This window comes from Borostomias antarcticus (assembly GCF_949987555.1).
Source record: "Borostomias antarcticus genome assembly, chromosome: 2".
Taxonomy (NCBI): domain Eukaryota; kingdom Metazoa; phylum Chordata; class Actinopteri; order Stomiiformes; family Stomiidae; genus Borostomias; species Borostomias antarcticus.
Window position 1 is genome coordinate 17,092,906 of NC_140235.1, and position 19,802 is coordinate 17,112,707.

The 19,802-nt window shown below is 49.1% G+C and overlaps 1 protein-coding gene across 1 annotated transcript in view; it reads left to right on the forward strand.

Annotated features, from left to right (window-relative positions):
* Nucleotides 1-672: 672 nt before the first annotated feature.
* neto1l (neuropilin (NRP) and tolloid (TLL)-like 1, like) overlaps nt 673-19,802 on the forward strand; it is a gene marked incomplete at its 5' end in the record, with an annotated part of 103,103 nt that continues 83,973 nt past the window's right edge. The window contains 4 exons of the mRNA XM_084459393.1: nt 673-700; nt 1,388-1,444; nt 1,607-1,741; nt 2,374-2,622. Coding sequence (XP_084315519.1) covers nt 673-700; nt 1,388-1,444; nt 1,607-1,741; nt 2,374-2,622 — 469 coding nt within the window. The remainder of the gene's footprint in view (nt 701-1,387; nt 1,445-1,606; nt 1,742-2,373; nt 2,623-19,802) is intronic.

The window sequence follows — 19,802 nt, forward strand, 5'->3', positions numbered from 1 at the left end:
TAATGAATTACATCTGGTTGGAGGAGGGTGATGATATTCATTAACTCCGGTTCCAGACTAGTCAGTTAGAATGCTGGAAAGATGCTCTCCAAACATGATTTATCAATCCAGGGAATAAAGCAGGGATGAGGCATCATTCTACGTGTAGCGAATCGTCATTAATTATGATAAATCGGATTTTTACGCATAGCAATCAGAGACAATAATCAGGATAACGGGACGGTTTTACGCGTTCCGTAGGATTGTTTCTGATAACAGGACTGAAGAGGAATAAACAAAGCTGCCTTTACTCCAAACCTTTTCATCGGGAGATCGCAAAGGTGGAGCGACCAGGGAACGCTGATGACGGAACTATCTATCCTTTCAGTGCATCAAAAGCACCAAAGGGCATTAGAAACGTTTGAATGGAAATTGGGCAAATGTTTAGACCTGTTCCTGGTTTTATATGAAACTGGTGACTAGAAGTTCAGTTTTTCTGTCTGGAATTTGCATCTTCTAATTCAAGTATTACTGAGAGGAATACATTTGCCTTGTCATTTTTGGAAGGTGGAATGTTATTGCGGTTTGTTGTCCATTTCGAATTTTTCTTTAATCTCAATCGTTTCCTCTTGAAGTATTCCCTGATCTAAATGGAATTAGTTGAGCCTGAAGCCCCTTGTGAAAGGAACAGACATGGTACATGGACACAGCTTCCTTCACGGTAAGTCACTAGCACTTGTTATAGTCAATAATTCTCTTGTCTGAACTAAACCCATTGAGATATTCATTCATGCGCTTTCCAATACCCATGGGGAGTGATGCAGTCATTTGATAGAATTGTTCAATGTTACAATGACTAGAATCGGGTTTGTTTCATAGTATGAAGACATAATTAGTTGTTGTTCATAGGCTACATTCCATAAACCTTATGTTTGCTGTTCTGTTGTGTCGTGTCCTGCTGAGATTAATGGGGATCACGTTATAGGATTGCGACTTCTTTTTTTAATTTTTTGTTTTAAAAAAAAAAGTTCAAAGACTGAGATCTGATATCAAACAGGTAATGTATTATCCAATATGTTTTAATCGACCATAGTGATTTAATGTGAAACATATTAATGTGAACATGTCACCTTAAAGCATTTTTATGTGTCCATTGATTTAATGGTTCCCTTATTATAAACAAATGTCTCTATAGGCCGACAAGACTTACTGGGATGGAAGTCCAGCAGACATTAGCCTATATATTCATATTATGAAAATCAAGCGTGTCCAAACTATTTTAAATCAAGAACAGAAAGTGTTTTCGTGTTAACCGTGATTTATTCACACCTATTTTGGTAGCAGTTTGCAGAATGCTGCTCATATATATCTAGGTGCTCTCCCAACATTGATTTGTCTCTCATTGCAGTTGTTGCAAGTCTTCTCATACTTGGGTTGTCTGGGGCAACGAAGAGGGATTCAGCAGGTAATCTCTTTTCATGCATTCCAACCCATCGAACATCTAACCATCCTAACATATCTCTCTCTCTCTCTCTCTCTCTTTCTCTCTCTCTCTTTCTGTCTGTCTGTCTGTCTGTCCATCTACCTATTTATTTTTCACACTTTTTTGTGCTACCGTTTCTTTCAGTAAAAAACAACTCTGGAGTCAAGCCTGCGGGCCAGTGTGGAACCTGGGTGAAAGAACCAGAAGGAGGGCAGTTCACTTCCCCCAACTACCCCAACAAGTACCCCCCAGAGACAGAGTGTGTTTACATCATTGAGGGTAAACATCTGTTCACTACTCTGCTGCGTGCCTACTCTGGACCAGTGAAAGTAACCTACAGTTCCCTTTTCATCTTTAAGTGATGACAGCTTGATAAGTGACCGCCAGGACCAAGGATTTTCCTTTTACAGAATTGAAATGATAGTGTTTGGGGTATTATGGCATGCCATAGGGATCTTCAATGTCTTTATCCCTCTTTACCGTCTTTGTGTCTTTGTCCCTCTTTAACGTGTTTGGGTGCCGCCAAGTATCGATGTGTGAGGTTGCTCGCCAAGTGTACTCTCGCCTGTGATTTAAAGCAAATTAATGGCTTAAAGATTTCTCCTAGAGGTTGGACATCTGATGAATTTGGCGGATGGCCGTAATGGAATTAGACAGCTAATTGCAATTTCAGTCAAAGTTATATCCTGTGCTGCAGGGTTTCATATTTAAGTAATCAGTGCAGAAGATTATGTTATGACACAACAAGATTACCAAGATTAATATAAAAAGGTCCTATAGAGATAGCACCGAGGATGGAAACATTGAACTGTATTTTTCAGATTCAACGTAGTTGGCAAGGAGATATTTGTCAAATGGACTTCCACACTGATGATGAGCTGTGAAATATCTCTGTCTGTTTGTGTCCCCAGCCCCACCAAGACAATGCATTGATCTACATTTTGAAGACAGCTATTCCATAGAGTCCTCATGGGAATGTAAGTTTGACAACATCGAGGTCAGGGATGGACCCTTTGGCTTCTCGCCGATCATGGGACGCTACTGCGGTCAGCACACCCCCCCTTACATCCGGAGCAGTGGCCGATATCTCTGGATAAAATTTGTCTCGGATGGAGAACTAGAGGCAATAGGATTTTCAGCAACCTACAACTTCACTGCAGGTAAGCGCTTTCTAATGTACTTCCTGTACTGGCAAGGTCGACTGAAAGAGACTTGAATATAGGTTACTCAAGATGAAATAACGTTGAATCTCGAAGAGCTGTGAATATCCAAGCGTACCCTCGCTTGTTGTACCATTGGTCTGTAGGTCTTTGCATGACAGGACACTGGGACACTTTTGTCTTGTGTCATTTCCCACACATCAGCAGCCGTTCCACATTGCTGAATAACACCCCACAGGGTGGGAGCACCCTCTGAATAACACCCCCCCTCCAGCACCCCACAGGGAGGGAGCACCCTCTGAATAACACCACCCCTCCAGCACCCCACAGGGAGGGAGCACCCTCTGAATAACACCACCCCTCCAGCACCCCACAGGGAGGGAGCACCCTCTGGACACGTAGAGATTTCGGTCAGCGTTCCTCTGCCACCGCTCGGTTTACGGGCACAGAAAGAGGGCGAGGGCGTATGACAAGACTAATCAGTGTTGTCAAACACAACCCTTGTAATTATCGTCATGCGCGAGGCCACGCCACTCTTCATTTTCCATCACCTTTTGGCTGATTTCCCATTACAGAAAAGTGTGAGGATTTATGTGAGTCGTCAACGAGTAACCGCAATTTCATATTCATTTGACTACCCTTGGCTGGGTTTTATAAGCCTGTCAACTTTTTAGTGTGTTTTTGAGGGTTGAGAGGCATACGACCAGCCATGCAGCCATGCAGACCCAAAACCAACACCTGCCATCCATGAAAACCTTTTTTATGTGTCTTCCGAAGCAATATATCTTTTTGATGTAGCCTCTTTTTTTTTTTTTTTTCGCCAAGTACATTACAGTACCTATGCGGATCGACGTTGAGTTATTCCCTCTCTTAACCCTAATACATTGACCCCAGAGCCGGTGCTGGGAGGAGGACAGGATAAGGGTGAGGGGGAAATGGAATTTCCAGGCCGTACATTCTTGGCCTGTGTTGCCATCGAAAACTGAAAGTGGTCTAGCTAGCAGCCCTGTACAGAAAGATAATGGGTAGGGGGAGCAGGGGATGCTGCTGTCCATGGATAGTTAGCATGATGGAATGGAATTTAGACCATGTAATGCACTGCACAGTTTCCCAACGTTTCTCGTTGAGATATTGCTTTGTGCTTTAAGATGCTTTGTTTAAACGGCTATCATTGCAGATTGCTAAGGGAGAGAGAGAGAGAGAGAAGCATGGCCTGTCTTGATAAGAAATATCTGTGGCATATGATTTACATAATTAAGGCAGATAAAAGTCCTGAATTCACTCAACGATGCTCCAAAAATCTGTCTGTGAGGAGAATGGCTCACATCTGCCTGTGTGCAGTTGACACTATAGCACGGGGTAATTCACCCAGGGCACTCCAGATGAATGACAAGCAAGGGGAGAGAGAGAGAGAGAGAGAGAGAGAGAGAGATGGGGACATGAATCATGTGCTCATATTCTCTTGCTCTCTTTTGTCAATCATGAGATAAAAGATCAAACCATTTATGAGTCCTGTCTAACTCCCTGAGCATGAGCTGATTTTCCGTGGTGCTGATGACTTATATAAGGCACTATGGCAGCCAGAGAATAAAGCATTTAGTGAAATCTCCAGTTTACCAGAGTCACTCATTGCAGTACTCCAACTCCAAGTGTGCAGGTGCGGTGTAATCATTTAATTTTAATCTGTCAAGTGCATCAAAAGAGGCACGAGAGGCCGGCACTGGCTCAAATGGGCTGAACCGCGGTGTGCTCGTAATATAATGTTGGCATACTGTACTGTATCGTTCACACTCCCAGTTTCAGCACTGATGCCTATGTAGCGGAGGTGGTCCAAGTCTTTATCCTTGGTCTAATGGTAGATGTTTGTGCCATTTGTTTGTTTTTTTATCTGTAAAACACTTTGAGATCTGTCTCGGCAAATGCGAAGTGCTATATAAATCCAATTTATTTATTTTATTTGTATTTATTTATTTATTTAATGAAAAAAGGCACCTGGTGAATCAACTTACAGTAAATCAAACCTGATCATATTTTGTTACATGATTAAACCAGAGAAAGCAGTGAGTCTAAAAAAACAACACTTCCAGCAGCTATCATTTGGGCCTTGTAGTGACTCAGCCAGTCACCTGAGTGGATGAGGGATAGGTATGTCCTGCACCAGAGCCAGGGGACCTCCCTCTGCCACCCACCCCACCCCCCACCTCCTCCATTCTCTCCTCTCCTCCTCCCCCCTCTTCTCCAAGGGCGTGTGGGTGAAATACAGGGTACATGCTGGGGCTGAGGCTAGGTCTGGTGGTTGGGGTTAGGGGCTGGGGCTGAGGCTAGGTCTGGTGGTTGGGGTTAGGGGCTGGGGCTGAGGATAGGTCTAGTGGTTGGGGTTAGGGGCTGGGGCTGAGGCTAGGTCTGGTGGTTGGGGTTAGGGGCTGGGGCTGAGGCTAGGTCTGGTGGTTGGGGTTAGGGGCTGGGGCTGAGGATAGGTCTAGTGGTTGGGGTTTGGGGCTGGGGCTGAGGCTAGGTCTGGTGGTTGGGGTTTGGGTCTGGTGGTTGGGACTAAGGCTGAGGCTGGGGCCGGCACTACGGAGGGATTCTTGTGTTACCTTGACCTCCTGGCCCTCCTCCCGGGTCCATTAGCCCACCTGGGCCCTCTGCATTGGTAGGTCAGATTAAGTGCTATTGCCCGGCAGGCTTTGGCTATAGGTTATTATTATTATTTTTATGAATTGGATTTATATAGCGCCCTTCATGATTCCCAGAGCGCTTTACAGAGTCCAGTATTCATTCAGACACAGTCATACCGGTGGTGGTAAGCTACATCTGTAGCCACAGCTGCCCTGGGGCAGACTGACAGAAGCGTGGCTGCCAATCAGCGCCTACGGCCCCTCCGACCACCACCAACATTCATTCATTCATTCACATTGTCACGGCCGGCTCCTGGCCGCGACAAAAATGGAGGCACACACCAGAACGTAAGCTTCAAATAATTATAATTTATTTCGAATATAAGTATAATAATAATACTAATGCATGGGATGTGGATGGTAGAGTATCAGTGGTGTAGGTATGTATGGATGAAGTGAAATGTGTGAATGCAGGGGTGTTGTATGGTGTAAACCCAGGACAGAACTGAACCAAAAAGCCTACGTGGTGCTTCTCTGAAAGGAGAGGGTAAACGTAGGGCCGGTGAGCCTTTATAAGGCCCGGGCGTATCCGCCCACAGCTGGCCCCACTTGCCCTGATGAGGGGAGGGGCAGATTGTCCAGGACAGCCTAGGCTGTCACAACATCTATACGTTGCATGTCTTTATGATGGTGGGGGAAGCCGTAGTACCCGGAGGGAACCCACGCAGGCACGGGGAGAACATGCAAACTCCACACAGAAAGGACCTGGTATGACTGGGATTTGAACCCAGAACCTTCTTGCTGTGAGGCAACAGTGCTAACCACTGAGCCGTGCTGCCCAAAGGTCAAGTTTAGCCCTCCCATTCTACTACTCTGATCATGGGGCTGTTTAAACAGCGGGGCCGGCCGGCAGGGAGACCCAGGCAGCTCCTGTGGCTGCTGTTAGAGCCGCTCCTTCTCCACCGAGCCCCTGGGACACGCTGTCCTCATCTCACACTTGCTGAATGCTGATGTTTCAGTGAAAATAAAAAGCAAACTCATGTGGCCCTTTCAGCTTTTCAACTGCTTCACTGCTGGGGTTCCACGGAAAGTTTGGTAAGGAAGTTATAGATATGACTGCAGAGACCTTGTACACAATGCTCAACGGGATGGAGACTGAAGGATTCCCAGTGTGATTCTAGGCTGGTGAAATATTTTGTATTTGTGCTTGAATGGTCTACCTTACTGTTTGTCCGGGCTTTGGTTTCATGGGAATGGATTCACAGCGACAGACTGAGCCTCAAACTGAGCAGTTCAGGAGCCTTGCTGTGTATCGTGTTTTGCTTCGAAGTGTATAGGTTCACGAAAAGGTTCCGCACATCCATTTAAAAAAGATGAGTAGGTGAAAATAGAAAAGTCAGCACAACAGCTACTGCTCCACTAATATTTATTTTGCTAAAACAAACAGCATGTTTGTTCAGAGTGAGGATTTTTCTATTTTCAACCACTGTTTTGAGGTGTAACCTTTGGTGTTTCAACCTACTCACTCGTTGAAGGATGACCAGTTCCCATACTCTTGGCTGGTTGGGGCCATCTCACCGAAGCTGCTCCGCGGTCAAATGGATGGTCAGCAGTGATCGCACTGTACTGTACAGAGCAGAGCCAGGACTAATGATATTATAATCTAGATGGGACTTTGATTGATCTGGGGCACTTAGGGCTCAACCACCTTCTAAGTGGACCAAGAATCGTATCGGATTGGAATCAGTCTAATGAAATTTGAGATTAGAGCTGGGTTAGGATATATGGGTCTGTCGTGCACTAGGCAAGTCCATTAGATTGGCCTTAGATGGATTTAAGATTGAAAATTGAAAATGTACCCAATGGAATGGACCCTTGGCTCACTCCTTAAGAAGCCACACAGTCAGGCCACACTTGAGAATAATCAAAGTTCATCTGCCCCGAAGTTCAACTGAAGTGCAACTCTCACCAGCTCTTAAGTCCCTCGGCTTTTCAGTTGTGGGAGAATTGTTTTCTACTCTTTCTCTTGGTGAAAACCAGGAGACAGAGTCAGTGACATTCCCCGGCTTGGTGGAGGGAGACAGATAATCACACTTGATTACTTTGGAGGCGGATGGAGCAAAGGAGGTCTAACCCTGCTTCATTCCAGAGACGAGGAGTGGCAGCCAGAGACTCTTTTCTAAACAATGGGCAGGGAGGTGTGGAGGAGAGAGGGGAGGGGACGGGTGAGGAGAAGAGGGAAAGGGAGTGGCTAGAGAGGAGAGGGGAGAGATGAGGAGCAGAGAGAAGTGAGGAGTGGAGAGGTGGGGAGAGAGGAGGGTCGAGGGGGGAGTAGCAAGGGAAGAATTGAATAGGAGATAGAGAAGAGAGATGAGGAAAGAGATGTGAGGAGAGAGGAATAGAGGGGAAGAGGAGGGGAGTAGAGAGGAGAGGAGTACAGGAGAGGAGTAGAGAGGAGAGGAGTAGAGGAGAGTAGAGAGGTGAGGAGTATAGGAGAGGAGAGGAGTAGAGGGGAGGAGTAGAGGAGAGGAGAAGTAGAGAGGAGAGGAGTAGAGGGGAGGAGTAGAGGAGAGGAGTAGAGGAGAGGAGTAGAGAGGAGAGAGGAGAGGAGTAGAGGAGAGGAGTATAGGAGAGGAGTAGAGGGGAGGAGTAGAGAGGAGAGAGGAGAGGAGGAGTAGAGGAGAGGAGTAGAGAGGAGAGGAGTACAGGGGAGGAGTAGAGGAGAGGAGTAGAGAAGAGAAGAGTACAGGAGAGTAGAGAGGTGAGGAGTAGAGGAGAAGAATAGAGAGGAGAGGAGTAGAGGAGTAGAGAAGAGGATTAGTGGAGAGGAGTAGAAAGGAGAGGAGAAGAGGAGAGGAGTAGCGGAGAGGAGTAGAGAGGCGAGTAGAGAGGAGTAGAAGAGAGGAGGAGAGGAGAGAAGTAGAAAGGAGAGGAGTACAGGAGAGAAGTAGAGGAGAGGAGGAGAGGATAGGAGTGGAGGAGAGGACTGGGGAGGGGTAGATGTGAGGAGTAGAGAGGAGAGGAGTACAGGAGAGGAGTAGAGGAGAGGAGTAGAGCGGAGAGGAGTAGAGGAGAGGAGAGGTGGAGGGGTGGAGAGGTGAAGGGGCGGAGGGGTGGAGGGAAGACAGGTGAGGTCGAGTTGTGGAGAAGTGGCGGGGTGGAGGGATGGAGAGGTGGAGGGGCGGAGGGGTGGAGGGGAGACAGGTGAGGTAGAGTTGTGGAGAGGTGGAGGGGCGGAGGGGTGGAGTGGTGGAGGGGCGGAGGGGTGGAGGGGAGACAGGTGAGGTAGAGTTGTGGAGAGGTGGAGGGGCGGAGGGGTGGAGTGCCGTAGAGCAGAGACTGGCAAGAGAGCAGTGAAGAACAGATGAGCAATTGTGAGGAGTGAGTTCAGTTCAGTGTCGCTGTCATATACATATGGTACTGTAGCTGCACTGCATATTAGCAGCTAAATCATCAACTCGGTTTTAAGGTCTGCGTGAGTCTTGGCTCCATCTCAATGCAGCTTTGCTGTGAAGGCACTCGGCAGGGGTGCGCTATTCGAGGGTCCGCATGCACCGCCATAGAGCTGGGCCCTCCTAGATGTGGGTGAATGAAAACAATTCCAGTGCATTAATCAACACTGCGTTGGGGGCGGGGACAGGGGACCACAGACCCAGCGATACGCCTGCAGCACTGCGGTTCCTCCCCGTGCGTACGGCGGTTGACGTGGCGCGACCAGGGAGAAGGACGACGTGGCCTCCGTCCGGTCCCTCCGCCCTGCCTCACAGATGAGAGCAGAGGCTGATCAAAGAGGATGAGTGGAGAGAGAGAGAGCGTTAAGAGACAGAGAGAGAGAGCGTTAAGAGACAGAGAGTGTTAAGAGACAGAGAGTGTTAAGAGACAGAGAGAGAGTGTTAGAAAGAAGGGAAGATACAGTATGGAGAGAGAGAGAGAGAGAGAGAGAGTGTTAGAGAGAAGGAAAGATACAGTATGGAGAGAGAGAGAGAGAGAGAGAGAGAGAGAGAGAGGATCTCATTGGACATGGTTGCAGGTGAACTCGGTTGATCTCTGTGAAGGGTGCTCACTGCACTGTAATGTACGTGGAGGGCGGCTAACGTCGCACCCATAAATCAAAAACGGCAAAAGCCACCCCCCGTGATGTTTTGCTCTAATGCTCGTGCTCATTAAGGCCCACAGTGCGGCAGGGAGATATCTGACCGTGCTTCTTCTTCCCAGAGGGACGCTAGCCGCTGTGGCTATGCCGCTAACGCTAACACACACAGCCGTAGCACCTCCCCCCGGTAGTTGTGTGTGTATGTGTATGTGTGTTTGCGCGTGAGTGTGTATGTGTGCGTGTGTGTGTGTGTGTGTGTGTGCGTGTGTGTGTGTCGTCCTCGGTAGAGGTGTGCCGTACTACTGGGCTCTAATTCAATTTACTAAAGTAATGCTATCAGACCGAGATGTTTGGCACCAACACACACAGTCAGGGTGAGTGTTTTTTTGTTGTTGTTGTTTTTTTTTGCAGATGCAGGGTTTGGGTTTGTTTTGTCTGGCACCTGATGAAAGTGTGTTGCAGTGGGAACAGCCTAGACTGGGACTGGAAGGGAGTCTTTGCGGTTCATTGGTTTCAGAGAGATCTCCCACAACTCCCCTGTACTGCTGGGTGTCCTGCTGCCACCAACCCCACTTTAGGGAGGACGTCCTGCTCTGGTATCGGGTGGGGGGGGGGTGACAGTATCCCTCTCCTCATCCCCCTCATCCTCCTCCCCCTCCTCCTCCTGACCCTCATCCCCATCCTCCCCCCCATCCTCCTCCCCCGTCATCCCCCTCTCCCTCATCCTCCTCCTCTACCCCCCCCCCCCCATCCACTTCCTCATGTGTTTTAGTCGGACGAGATTGATGGAGGGAGTTAGCAATGCAAGCCCCGCCTCAGCTATGAGGCGGGTCAGTCACTCTCTCTCTCTCTCTCTGTCTATCTCTCTCTCTCTATCTCTTGCTCCACATACACACATCTATCTCCCCCTAAGCCTCTCATCCTCTCTCTCCATCTCTCCCCCCTTCTCTCTGTGCTCTCCATCTCTCTCTTTCTCCTCCTCCTCCTCCTCTCCCTCCTCTTCCCCCTCTCCCCCCTCCCCCTGCTGAGCAGTGTGCAGCGAGGAGCGTCCGCCACCTTATCGCTGTCGAGCACTCAGTCAGACCGTAGTCTTATCGCCCCGCCAAACTCCGCTACCCAGCGTCCAGCCTGGCCGCGCGCCTCCTTAGCCGCTCCCCCGAGTCAATTACACCGCGAATCAATCAACGGCCCCCGCTAGCCACCGCCAGTCCGCTCGCCCGCTGGCTCCAGCCACCACGCCCCACTCCCCTTCCCCGCGCTGTGGCGTCGCTGCTCCTCCCATCCTACTACAGGGGCTTGGGAGGGAGGGGGGGCCGTCCTGGGTATCTGCAGCCCAGTAAGCCACAGCATGTGTCTGTCTCTCTCCCCGCTGTAGAACCTCCGCATCGGCCTGGCTCCGCTCCCACTCTCGCCATGTGTCCTCTCCTCTCCTCCTCTCCTCCTCTCTCCTCGGTGGGAAGGAACAGCGGGGTGGTGGTGGTGGGGGGGGGGTTCTCTGCAGTCCGCACTGGGCTGCACTTGGTGCGTGTGTGTGTGAGCTCCTTTTAATGGAAGACTGCATAAGGAATTAGCAGTGTTTGGGTTTTTCCTCCCTCCTCTCCTCCACTCCTCCTCTCCTCCTCCCCTACTCCTCTCCTCCTCCTCCCATCTCATAACAGCTAGCCCGAGGCTCTTGGTTTCATTATCCCATCACTGTAGAGGATCCTGCAATGTCACGCTGTGAGCATGACATCCTCCGTTATGCTGCAGAAAGCAACAGTCACATTTACCTGTGCGCTCTTCGTCCCTTTTAGCCCACACAGTGTGTCTAAGTTAATTAATCCAGCTACAACTGATTGGAAAGGTCCGCTCGCGCTTTGAAGGTGAAAGAGTTTGGAGCCTCTCTTGTTCTGCTCCGTTCTCGTTCTCGAAACGGAACGTCAGAGAACAGATTGCACGCCACGCGCCAGTGCCTCTGCTTTGTTTTCATCAGTCAGGCCATTTCTTCCGAGAGGTGATATTTCCGCTTGCCGATAGTGAATGGCTGAGAATGAGTATGAATGACAGATCTACAGCAAACAGAAATTAAGCTGATTTGGGGTTTTCTTGAAAGAAAACCGTCCCCACCTCCTTCACCGCTGCCAAGAGAACTGCACAGTACCAAACCCTGTCTTCCAATAAAGGGTTCCTGGTGCCAGGGAAATCCAAATTGCATTTGACAATAGGGTAATCTAATTTGTTGATGCGGGGTTTTGTTGCAGCTATCGGGGAAAAGCGATGGCATTACTTTGCCGCAACTACAAAAAAGTGCTAAACCCTGACGGGATTATGGGACATGAAATTGCATAATGCGCATCATCACGCTATACGACGATTGCGATGGAATCCTTTGTTACATAATTGATTCCTATGGCACATACTCACAGTGATGTACCTGCAGTATCCTCTCACAGGAAATGAGAACTGGGTGAGTTGATGGTATTTGAGGCCTAAACAGAAAGTCACTGATGCCGGATGGTTTTATGGGAGACGTTGCTGTTCACAGAGTCATTATGCCTGCTGTACTTGATGGTCCTTGAAAAGGTCTCTACCCTATTGTCCAGAACTCATGGTTTATCCTACAATCTCTTGGGGAAACTGGTACACTTTAAGGAGTTGTGTTGCACCTTCATATCAAATTGACTGTCATTCAAAAGCATGTTTAGATCCATGTCTTTCCTACTAATCGTAGCCCAGTCAAAGGGTAAGAGGGGTGTCTCCTGGTTTTAATAGAGACTGAGACCATCCTGATTCATTGATAACCATGGTAGCGTGGTTCCCAAGCAGGTTAGGGCCCTGCAAAATATCCCCTCACAAGGTCCTGTCCACCTTTACCTGCCTCCCCTTCCTCCCCTAGCCTCCCCCAGCCTTTGCCAGCCCCCCCAGCCTCCACCAGCCTTTGCCAGCCCCCCCCCAGCCTCCACCAGCCTCCCCCAGCCTCTCCCAGTCTTCACCAGCCTCCCCTAGCCTCCACCAGCCTTCACCAGCCTCCCCCAGCCACCCTCAGTCTTCACCAGCCTCCCCCAGCCTTTGCCAGCCCCCCCAGCCTCCACCAGCCTCCCCCAGCCTCTTCCAGCCTCCACCAGCCTTCACTAGCCCCCCCAGCCTTCACCAGCCTCCACCAGCCTTTGCCAGCCCCCCCTGCCTCCACTAGCCCCCCCAGCCCTCACCAGCCTCCCGCAGCCTCCCCCAGTCTTCACCAGCCTCCCCTAGCCTCCACCAGCCTCCCCCAGTCTTCACCAGCCTCCCCTAGCCTCCACCAGCCTCCCCCAGCCTCCCTCAGTCTTCACCACCATCCTCCCAGCCTGCTCCTGCCCTCTGCCCGGAGTGAGGAATAGTTATGTCTCCCAGAGGAGCCATTATGATTCTACCCGCTGCCAAGCGTCTCTTTCTAGAGACGGAGGTAAAGTTGAATCCCTTGTGTGCCAAGCTCTGCTCTCCCTGAGGTGTGTGATTCATTTATGCGGGTTCCTTACCTAGAGGGCTTTAATGCAGGTTTTTTTTCTCGTTCACAGTATGAAAAATGTGGATCTCATAACCTTCTGTGAGCTTCTCTCAACGGCTCTTTTCTCACAGGCCAGCTCCTCGCACCGTGGGGGGTAACCGGGGCGTGGGCAGCGAGTACGAAAAAACAGTCATACCACTGTTTACGCTCCATCTCGGCCCAGTGACTGAGCAGGAAGTCGACTAACAGCGCCTCCCTCCCGGGGGGGTCGGGGGGACGAGGGACCCAGGAAAGTCGCTGGTCGATCATGTGTGTGTGCTCGTCCCTGCGTGGCGCCACTGGACACCGAGCAGCCTGCTGAACAACGTGGCCTTCCCGCCATTTCGTTTTCCATTTGGCAAGCTCCATTAGTCACCACACTCCTATACACCAACGCCACGACCCGCCGCACCCAGCACTATGCTTCTGCCCACTCCTGTTATCCCCCTCCCCAGAGCATGTACACCCAGATAGAGAGAGAAAGAGAGAGAAATAGAGAAAGAGAGGGCAGGGGGTGAGATGTGAGTGAGAGAGAGAGAGAGAGAGAGAGAGAGAGAGAAAGAGAGGGCAGGGGTGAGATGTGAGTGTGAGAGGCTGATAAGGGTTCCAGGGTGCGGTACAGTATGCAGGACTATTCGAATATTCATTGAGTTCAGACCGAATTCCTGCCTTTGTTTGTTAAAGGACAATTATCATTCAGTCGAGATCACTTTAGTAAAAATTGGCCCATTTATTTTGCATGCAGCAAATACAGCATATGACATTTTGGCGGTGTGCTCTGTTCGGGGGGCCCCCTGCCTTCCATGCATGTGGAAAGCGAGATAGTAGGGGAGGCGAAATCTAAATATTCCTACCCTCTGGGACAGCTTGGCCCAGAGTGCCGGAAGAGGGAATGGCATTGATTTAGCCCCCTGCCTCTATGACGATCAGAGTGGGCTGCGATCGGGAAGTTGCTCAGAGGTAACTCAGCCCACTAAGACCGTCAAAGAGAGCCACAGGGTCCGGACTGCTGTACATTATAGTCCCTGTACAGTACAACCTAAAGCCTCTGCCTCCGTGGTGACCGGAGGGACCGCTGGATGGCCCTTCGGAGATGTTTCGGCCCACGATCACCACGGAGCGCCACAGAGACTAAGCTAGTGTAATTCCCTGGCTTCCACTAGCCGACGCATAGTGGAATACCAGAAGAATGCAGCAATACCCCCGGAACAGAGAGCAACGACGACAACAGAGATGACATTGACAGAACACGGCGGAGCAGGGGAGGAGGTGGGGCGAGCACGCAGATACGAGCAATCAGCAGTAATGACAATGACATGTTTTGACAGCTTAAATACATGCACTCTGCATGCTGGACCAATGCTATGACAGCTGACAGTCAGCTGGTAGGTTGCGTCATATGGGGTGTGACTGATTAGCCTCTGCCGATTAGCCCGGCATTGACGTCCGTGCCTCGCCTGAAGTTGCGTCGCAGACTTCATTTTTGTACCATGTGCCTTCAAATGGACTTCAATGCCACACACACACACACACACACACACACACACACACACACACACACACACACACACACACACACACACACATTCATTACAATTTCCCCCTGAAATATGACAGTCCAAATCACTTTTTTACACAAACTCTGTAGCATGTAGATTCACCCTGAGCAAACACTAAGCTGGGCCTTGCTCTGGTTATAACTGCAGTTCAGAGCTTAACTTCTCTGGTTTTACATCAAGCCAGCATGTGTTAAGATAGCAGGGAAGAGAAAACCTGTCAGGGGAGAATCATCCAGTGTTGTCAAGCAATATAATATTCATATGATTACGTTTTCTGGTGAAAAAAAAACATGATTGTTTGTTTGTTCCCATGCCCTTTAAACAGTTTATGCAGTCAGAAGTCAACAGTGGGATAGCAAGGAAGATACATACATGCTGCAGAAGTCCAATAGCACACACCACCGAGGTTTTAGAGTTAAAGAGTGGTGGATGTCTGTAATACAAGTCAGTACACATGCTAGAAAACCAACATAGCACAGAAAACGTTTCATATCCTGTAATATAATATTGTACTTTGAGTCCCAATCTCACGTTCCCAGGAAGTTGCCAAGGTTACTTCAGAAAGACTGAGCTGAATTATGTACTGTATCTGTGTTATGGTGTATTGTGTGGAGGTCTACAATCACACACACGCACGTTCACACACACGCACACTCAAACAGATGCACACACACATACACACACAGACACACACACACACAGGCTCACACGCACACACACAGACACACGCACACACTCGCACAAGCGTGTGCACACACACACACACAACCCTGGGCCTGGTGGTATCCCAGGGGGGGGCTCTCATCTCTGAGTCAACCTATATTTTGCTTCAAGGACATACAGGTAGGGCCTCAAATCTGTATACTATACTAAACCCTATTCCTTGCTCTGGAAACCCACCACACACACACACACACACACACACACACTGATAGCCCTGAGAGCCCACCGCTGAGCTGAGCTGGGTGGAGGGGACCTCCAGGCTTCCACCTGAACACACAGCAACACGGATCAGACAGCTCCTTGTGTAGAACTGTAATCTGTTTGGAGAAAATATTAGATATGTCTTTACTGACTCTGATTCCACAGTCACAGTGGCTTCGGGGAGTAAAGATGTTCAGTCTTTCTCATGGAACGCAGAGAATTAAACACAGTCCCTCTGGAAGCTAGAAGTGGGGGGAGAGGGGATGGAGGGATGGAGGAAGAGAGGAGGAGAGGAGGTAGAATGGGATGTGGAATTGAGTTCATTATCTGCGGAAGGGAGAGCCAATACCTCATCCCAGACACCGGGCTCTGCCATTGATTACAGGGTCTGTTCTCAGCTCTCAATTATTATGCCTGGTGCAGTATCTTGATGAAATGCATTTTCCCCTCCTGGGTTTATGTGGTCATCTTCATCAGCCTGTGCCCCCCCCCCCCCCACACACACCATCTTACACTCCACATCATCTCCCAGAGCCAGAGCTGGTCCAGGCTGCACCTCAATAGGGTGGAGTGGCTTCCTCTCGCCTTGTCTCCTCTCCTCTGTTCTGCTTTCCTCTGTTCTCCTCTCCCCTCCTCCCCACTCCTTTCCACTCTTCTCCTCTCCCGTCCTCTCCTCTCCCCTCCTTTCCTCTCTTCTCCTCTCCTCTGCTGTCCTCTCCTCTCCTCCGGCCCCTGGCTGCATTGTTCTAAGAGGGAAGGATAGGTGGCTAAAGGAGGTGTTCAGAGGAAGTCTGGCGAAGGGTTTTTAATCTTTCATTTATCTTGGCTTCCAGAAGCCAAGGCTGTGCAGCGAGGACACAGAGAAAGAGAACGGCAAGCAGGGGAATTAATATCTCACAGGGGAAGGTAGCCTGTAATACAGTCTGAGTCTGTTATTCTACTCTGAGGGAAGGAAAGAAGGAGATTTGTAGAGTTCTTCAGGCTGGACCGTGACTCTGGCGGGAGACCAGGGTCAGATCAATTAGCCGTCCTTTATCCAGCGAGGCCCAAGTTTAACCTCTCGCTCCTGGAGAGCTACAGGCCGCGCAGGCTTTTGTTCCGGCCCGGGACAGACAACCCTGAAACACAAGGCACCCTGGCCAGCGCTGAGCTGCTGTTTGAATGGAGCAGCCCTTGTGATGGAGACGAGGACCAGCACTTCCTTACTAGTGACGGATGAAACAGTGATGCGAACAACGGCGAGTGCCCCTCACAATGCCTTTCATAGGGGATAGTTGAGTGAGCGGTCTAATTTAGTTTTAATCACATGGCACAATGGGTTGCTGGCACATTCCGTGGCCTTATTGTACAGCATGTTAAGTTGGTAGCTGTTCCATCCACCAGCCTCCGGGCGGTAGGTCCGAGCAGCCGTCCAATCCCGGGTTATCGTTCTGCACTCTATTTTTAATCACTCTCTAGTCTCTGGGATTGCACGGCCCTCTGAGCAGTCTCAGCCCAAACTGGGCCGCCGTTATTAGCCGTGGAGCCAGAGAGCAGCATTTGATTACAGCCTGGTAGAGATCTTTATATGATCCCTCTCATTTCACACATTCCTGCCTTAATGTGCCTCCTGATCTATGATTAAAACTGCTGTTCCCTGTGGTGGACATTTTTAAGTTTCTCAGAACAGAAAAATAGAAATTAGCCTTGTTTCTTCAGATGCATACAAAGTTGTATTTAATAAACCCTTTGTAATGGTGGGAGGTTTTTACAAGGAGACAAACAATGGTTATCCGTGAAATCACCAAAGAGTGATGATGGAATGGCATAACACTGTATTATAGTATAGATGGAATGGCATAATACTGTATTATAGTATAGATGGAATGGCATAATACTGTATTATCATCCAACAGAAGTAGTCCCTCAGCACCTCCGACCATCATGCTTTGCGGCTCCTCTGTGCGTTTAATTTGAGCACACTGAGGGGCGAATTCACTAAAGCAAATTGCGCCCGCTAATTGCACCATTATATTGCGCGTCAGTTGCGCCCGCTATGTGCTCCGTTTTAAAAACCTATTCACTAAAGACATTGCGCTAATAATATCCCAGCGCAAACACGCCCATTCGGTGTTTGCGGCTGAGTGCAATTTGCTGCTGATATAGGAAATGACTATAAATACTGCGCATACAGCGCATACAACTCGTATGCATATCATTGGACGATGGCAGACAGAAAGAGAAAGATACGATTCTCAGACCGCGAACTTGAAGTCCTCACGGACGAGGTTCAAAAGCATGCCTCACAGCTTTCCAACAAAAATATGACGGCTACAGCCAAAAATCATATTTGGGGTTTAATTTCACAAGCAGTCAGTGCCATTTGTGTGTGTAAACGCAGGTGACTGCAAACGGAGGTGGAATTATTTGAAAAGACGAACAAAGGAAAAATTGTCATTTTATGTTATGCAAGTTGCAGCACGATGATCTGGCATACTTTTGGGGGAGTGTATAACATTGCCCCACCGGTACGATCTAGGCATCTAAACGGCTTTTCAGGATTCCAAATGTGCACTCAATCACACCGCGCGTCCTGATGTGAGCCCAGTTGTACGCCGCCTCTCCAACCTTGGAAGGATTACGCACGGGAGTCATCATCCATGGCTGAAGATGATACCTGCCGTCACCTATGATACAAAAGCAAAATATTTTCAAGACCATTCAAATAAAAAAAATATTGTGTAGGCTATGTTTTTATTTATGTATACCTATATCGGCCCCCAGCCGTTCAATGAACAGCTATAGGGAATGCGCAGTTTCGCGTTTAGACTATTATACGCACAGTTTCGTGCTATGTAGGCTATTATAAATGAGTATTATTCATTGGGGAAGCTTGGACTCGCTGGGGACGGGTGGAGAGACGCATAGTCAACTGAGCCTCCCCAGACGCGACTTCATCCTCCAGTTGGCTGAAGAGCTGCGCGCTCTGGTGTCCAAACAGGTACCGCGGTGGTTCTAGTGTTAAATCAAAAAGTGACCTTCTTCTAAATATTCTCTCACGAACAACATGCCTGGCATTGCGATGCCTTCGCCTCGCAACAATCACTGCTGCCATGATCAGCGGACAGGCTGGCCGCGACACACCCCTTGCGCTTAAATACCACCACGTTTCTGAAAACGGTATTAATTTCACTTTAACTGCGTGAGGCAATTTGCGCCGATCTTTGTGAATTGGGCGGGTTTTGCAATAATGTTCATTTGCATAGAAAGGGGAACATTCTCCGCCCATATTACCTAATTTAAATATGAGCTAATAACACCGGCGCAGAGAAACGCAATGACGAACGCAACGCAGTTAACACCGTATTTCACCCTTTGCGAGGGCTTTGTGAATAGCAAACATAATTTTTGACTTATTTGCACAGGCTTTGCGTCAGGAAAAGCTGCGCAATCCTTTAGTGAATTCGCCCCTGAGAGCTTCCTGCAGCAGGCATCTGTGCTCCTTTTGTGTTGCATTCTGGTCTTCCTGTCAAGGTGCGAGCAGCTCTGTTGTGTTGCAGAAGATTCTAATTACAAACGCAGGCTCGACAGGCTTCTCATTGGCCCCAGATTTAACATTAACGTGTTAATTTAGCTAGTCAGGACTACTCAGACACTGAGGCCGCCGCCTCCCACAAAATGAGAATTATGAAATCGTAATCTGCCATAGAGAAATTGATACTAGTCTGAAATGAAATTAGTCATCTCTTCGTTGTGAGGACGAACGACTGCATGTAGCTCAATCGATGCATGACTGCTTCTATTAACTTCTGATCCCTGCGTCGGTACAGTACAAACACTCATTTCAATTTAGAACGGCCGTCGTGTTCGGCATGCGCAGGGCTGACCTGACCAGTCATTCACTCTCCGCTGACTGAACAGGTGAATCTAGAGTATATGCTCTGCTGGCGCGGTCTGGGAGTGACAGCCAGAGACGGAGATATACTAGGCTTCTCTCTCTCTCTCTCTCTTTCATGGTGATGGAAGCTCTGCTCCAGGGGGTGACGCGTGTCAGGAGACATTGTTAAAGTTGATGTAGTGCTCTAGAACACACCTACTGTAATCTCTCTCTCCCCTAATTATTTGTTTCAATCACATTTTTGCCTTACCCTATCCCTCTATCCTGTGAGGTTGTGCGCTCTGTATGAAGGGATGACGAGAGAGAGAGGGGAGAGAGGGAGAGAGAGAAGAAGAGAGGGAGAGAGAAGGAGAGACGGTGAGAGAGAAGGAGAGAGGGAGAGAGAAGTAGAGAGGGAGCTCTAATGGGGTTTATCAAAGCCAACATGAATACAGTAGCAGTCTGGGAAGGCATCAAAGCCTCATTCTACCCTCTACTGTCAACTCTTACTGTCATTGGACCGCCGAAACCGTAGCATTATGAAAGGGCTAATAAATGTATGAGTAGTCTCTTTTTTATTGTCTCAGATCCTGTTTTGGGTTACGGCCTGGCGCAGAGCCACAAATAC